Raw genomic sequence first — 5,143 nt, 5'->3', positions numbered from 1 at the left:
CTGTTTATCGGCTTGTGCATTGACTCCGCGTTTTTGACTACCTGAAATCATCTCGTAAACCAACCGGATTTTCTGCACCACTGCTCACTACTGCACGTCAATTCGCGCTGAAATAAACGACGCAGCAGAGGGGTTACAGTTCTCGTTCAAAAAATATAATACTTTAGTTGTCCTCGGTAGCAGCACTATTTGATTGAGAGCAGCTAAACGTGCGAACGCAGTGTACACTGCTATGTTCATATGAGTTTGGGAAATTTCCATTGGGTTAACTCTGGTGCTTTCTAATGGGTGGCTGGATTACCGGTTAATTCAGGTGTCTCCTTCCAAACTGTTCTGGTACATCCCACCTTGAACAATTCAAACAAGCAAGGATCACAACAGAAGCCGCCGAAAACAGTGTTCACACTGTCACAAAAGAAATTTACAAATACTTTCCAGTTTGAGCTGTTGTTAACGCAACTGTTGCAGTTGCCTTCGAGGACACATGGGAAGTGGACCTTCCACCTGAATGCTGTAAATTTGCAGGTAGCGGAACAAGCAAGTCAAAGTAATGTCCTGACCTAGTATAACGATCTGCGTCTTCCTTACAAAACCTTGGATCCTAGTGGATTTTGTGTGCAAACCAGCGCACTTCTACTTTAGTTTAGAAAGTGTGCTGCATCTCACATTGTTCCATTCGAAGACAGTGTCGTTTACTTTTTATGGAATTCATTGACCTAGCTCAAAAAACAAGGTGCTATCATCAGCACGACTTCAGTGGTGCATGTGTCATTTAGCACAAGACAAAAGTGCAGATACAAAAACAAAATCAGTAGGGCTTGTAAACCTGAACAGAGGTAATAATTACACAAACTCAAACTCAAAAGCTAACTTCTATTCCTACTTGTATTTTGGTGGGTGCACCTAACTTTGCTATGCTGGTAAAAACGTGGTTTTGGAATAAAAAAGAAATTGGGTCAATTTGACGTTCACGGTATTTCTCATTACACTCGTTTATTATGGGCCTCAAACTAGTGCGGACGGAATGGCATTTCACAGGTTGGTGCAATCCTGGTGACGTTCACTGCATGCACTTCTATGAAGCCACTCAACTAACCTCATCTACGAAGATTTCTGGCAATAAATGTTACATTCCGGATATCCCAATTTGGGCCGCGCTGAGATTGGCCACAACATAGGCTAGACCAGATTACCAGGAGCAAGGTAGTCGTTCCATGGGGATACTTCAGACATATCACTCCTTCTCAGGACGATGCAATTGCTTCCATTCTGATTGTATCCGCCAGGAACCAACAATGCTGGTGCACGATAATGCGAGATCCGAATTAAAAAGGACTCCGTACTCCATCCTCTCAATATTATGCCTTTCATTTCACAGTTGCCTCGTGCACTTTGGTTACGCAGCGCGTCAAATTTCAGGCCGGCGCATTGACTTTGTTGTATCCGTCTGTATACGGATGGTGAATGGATTATTCCACACCCCTACTCCCACTGCATGTGAGCGCTAATTCGAACGCAGTCAGAATTAGTGCAACAATTGCTTTTTTCTGAGCGTTTTGATTGAATGCCTTTGATCTGCTCGTAATAGCTGAATAATTGCTCGGAGGTTGTAATTGATTCTTCCACACACACACACACACAGATGAGCTGCGAACATCCAGTATGACGCCGCAATCCAATATGGTGTGAGGAGAATGACTTTGGTCGGGTTGACCGACGCAAAGTGGGCCGTCAATATGCGGTTCATACCACCGGGCTGCACGACATTCTTCGCACGCCCGATAGGGCGACCAAATTTCAGGGCTGTGTTTGCCCAAGATCAGCACTGGAAGTCGAGTGCGGTCTAGATATTTCACTCGGTAAATGTGACTGGATTGAACGTGTGAAACGTCGTAATACACAAGGAAATTGCGCGAATGATATAGACAACGACCGAACTCAACCGCCATCCTAATAAATGCCGGAGGGTGGTTCTGTGCGTTAGCCCAGGAATTTCGAACTGGTTCCTTCAAATTTGAATTTCACTGAGTGAACAAACGTCCCCCTCGTAAATCTACACAGGAGTATGTTTTCAACGAAGTTCTAACCACATCGCACCCAATGAACTGTGTGGTTGACCTGATGAACGCGCCCTCTCTCCAATACATTGCACTTCTTTCCGCAATAAAATCCACCAGATTACAACGCACTAAGGTGGGGACACAGAATGTTTTTTGCCAAATTCACTGGTGGCGAGGTGGTTGAGTACATGAGAACATCTCATAATACCGCCCGGTTCGCTACATCAACGCTCAATCCTGCACATCATTTCGCGAGGCCTGAAACGAGGCAGGAGCAAGTTGCAGATTCTAGTTCACAGATTATAGTGCCATATGTGTCCTCCGAGTCAGCACCATTTGGTTAAGAATAGCTGACCGTGCGAACTCAGTGTGCAGCGCTATGCCACACTGGTTGAATAACATTTCGATTGGGTCAACTCAGGTAGCTTTACTTCAAAGCGGCACTCATCAAGCCCATTTGTGCTCATTCAAATAGGTTATCAGATCCAACTCGACCATACAAATCACATCCGCCGACCAAGATCAAATCCGTGAAATATTTTGGTATCAGTGATGCTTGACCACATTGGCCCGGCCCCCAACAGTCCTGCCATTTTCATTACAGCCTGAAAGGATTAGTCATTTGAAGTGATCATGTGAGTGGCCCAATATTGGTTGTCCTGCATTCCGGGTGACAATTCTTTTGGACAATGTCTAACTCTTATTTGGACGTATCTCAGAAACGATCTGGATGATGGTGTAGTACGAGGACACTGACTTACCATTATTATAGTCGGCATTTATATTGACACGTCGGCTAAATGACATGAAAACCATTAAAATGTGGATGTCCCAAAAATTTATACGATTACTGCTCATGAGGAAAATATTCTAAAATCATGGTCTCATTGTTTTGTGACGGAGCCCAATAATGTTTATCGTTTCAATGCATGTGAACCAATGGAGTAAATTAATTGTTTACTGACATATCTGGCTGCTGTGCGTCAGTGCTTCTTCGCTGACAAGTAGGTACAACATTTGGCAAAACTAGTCACACTACTAGCCATTACAGAGTAGCTCAGGCTTGGAAGGAAATCCGCACGGTTAGTGATGCGCGTTGTTGTGACAACCCGGTGGCGACCCGAAGGCTAGAGACATTCAGTGAAAGAGAATAGAATGAAATTCCTGATGTGAACACATTCCTCTCAATCCTGTCAAAAAGCATAATATACTTCCCCACTCGGTGAAGCGCCATCGAACACACGGATGTTGCAAAGTTTGGCGCGTGCTCTAATGCTGATTAGGTGTGTTCACACTATTCTCCCAACTAGTTCTAGAAGCGATTTCAGGTATTTACCAATGTTCTGTCGTCGGGCGATTTTATTTGCAGATATGAAGCGTTCATTTATTCCCCGAACGAGGGAAATAACGCTGCCCGAAAGGTGCAGCAAGAATAGAGCAGTTTGAATAATAGTTGGATGCGTTTTTATGGTAAAACGTAAAGTGCACGTCTTCTGCCAACATGAATTCACGGTTAAATTATCTTCCTTGCTACCTGTATTATTCCGGGACATTCAAGCTCGCGGTTTGATGGCCTGCATGCATGGACAAAACTCTATTAGGTAATTCAGTAGGTGGGTCCAATGCATGTGTCCTCAAGAGTAATTGCCCCATTCTAGTTGAAATCAGCTTAAAGTGCAAATTAGGTGTACCATGATATTTCGCCATTGCTTGAGGAAATATCGGATTATGTGCATGAATCCCTTTCGGGTTTCAACACTCCAGCGCTTTACGACCAGGTCCAACCCCACTCTTCGGGACGCACGAATCGGGACTTCCAGGAATATGCAAATGGTCCAATCAGGTACTCGGAACCAGCGCCTTGTCTCAACGCTTTGTGCTCACAGTTTATCACTACTTGTGCCTTACTGAATTCATTCTCGCACATATTTTCGCAACGAACTCAGATTCGCGGGAAATGGTAGAACCCAAGTCTGTTTGTTTGTGTCATCCGATGAGCGGGGGCTCATCCATGCGTGCGCGAATATGTAGCCAACTTAATTTTGTGAGGATACCTGCGGTCATGCGCAAAACTGCATTGTGCCACAGAAATCTTCTTTTCGCATGTATCTGAGTGCATTTGTGCAAGCACCACTATCCGTCAAGCTGAATCGGGAGGGGAGAATGCGAAAAGTATGGTTCACGTATTGTAATCCGGATACATTGACGCCATTAATCAATTATTTCTTTTTGACATCCAACAGTAAGTTGTGTATTTTACAAAACCTGTGAGGAAGGAAACTCTTATCGAGCTGCGCACACTGTCAATTCGAATGGCTAATCCTCTCAGCCCGTAATGAAAATGTGTGCATTAATGGGGCCTGTGCCAATGTGGCCAGGCATCACCGATACGCGGTAGTTTCACGAAGTTCAACCTAGGCGGTGGATGTAATCAATCTATTCAGCATGGAATCGATTTCCTGTTTGGATTAATCCAGTGTGGTTGGGCACCAATGAAACCTAATACTTTCGCGGATAAATCGTAACCGGCGGATGTGATCTAAAGGAGCTTGACGATAAGATTTGGGAAGTGAGGCCAGCTGAGTTGACCTATCGCCCAGTGTGAACGCAGCAGTGCAGACTAGGTGTGCAAGTTTACCTGTGGCAAAAGGAGTATTGCTGTTATCGAGGACAACTAGCGTATTATATTCTGCGAACGAGGACCGTCGCCTGGCTGCTGCGTCGTTTCATGTAGCGCGAATTGATGTGGAGCAGTGGCAGTGGTGTAGAAGATTCGGCTGGTTTATGAGTTCATTTCAGGTACTCAAACAGCTAACCTGCAATGACTGACCATACTGAATATCGTGTTATGTGTCCCCGCTAGATTGCATTATAACCTGCTGGATTCTATGTGGAGAATGGTGCAAATTGGTTACAAAATCTACAGAGGACTCAAAAGTGTATCTCGAATTTCGTAGATGAGAGGGTCTGGTGCAGTGCAGTTTGTTGCGTGGAAACAACACAAACGAGAGAATCGGCCGGTCTCTGGCAACTCCAAACTTGTTTGCTAATGAGCTTACTCTGGTAATTTGATGCGATTCGTT

The 5,143-nt window shown here is 44.6% G+C and overlaps 1 protein-coding gene across 1 annotated transcript in view; it reads left to right on the top strand.

Annotated features, from left to right (window-relative positions):
* T265_11617 (hypothetical protein) overlaps positions 1-5,143 on the top strand; it is a gene marked incomplete at both ends in the record, with an annotated part of 22,047 nt that overhangs the window by 7,409 nt on the left and 9,495 nt on the right. The window contains one exon of the mRNA XM_009178317.1: positions 1,379-1,460. Within this exon, the coding sequence (XP_009176581.1) occupies positions 1,379-1,460 (82 nt within the window). The remainder of the gene's footprint in view (positions 1-1,378; positions 1,461-5,143) is intronic.

This window comes from Opisthorchis viverrini (genome assembly GCF_000715545.1).
Source record: "Opisthorchis viverrini unplaced genomic scaffold opera_v5_535, whole genome shotgun sequence".
NCBI classification, from domain to species: domain Eukaryota; kingdom Metazoa; phylum Platyhelminthes; class Trematoda; order Opisthorchiida; family Opisthorchiidae; genus Opisthorchis; species Opisthorchis viverrini.
Note: the sequence above shows the minus strand (reverse complement) of the source record. Positions and strands in the feature narration are given on the sequence as shown.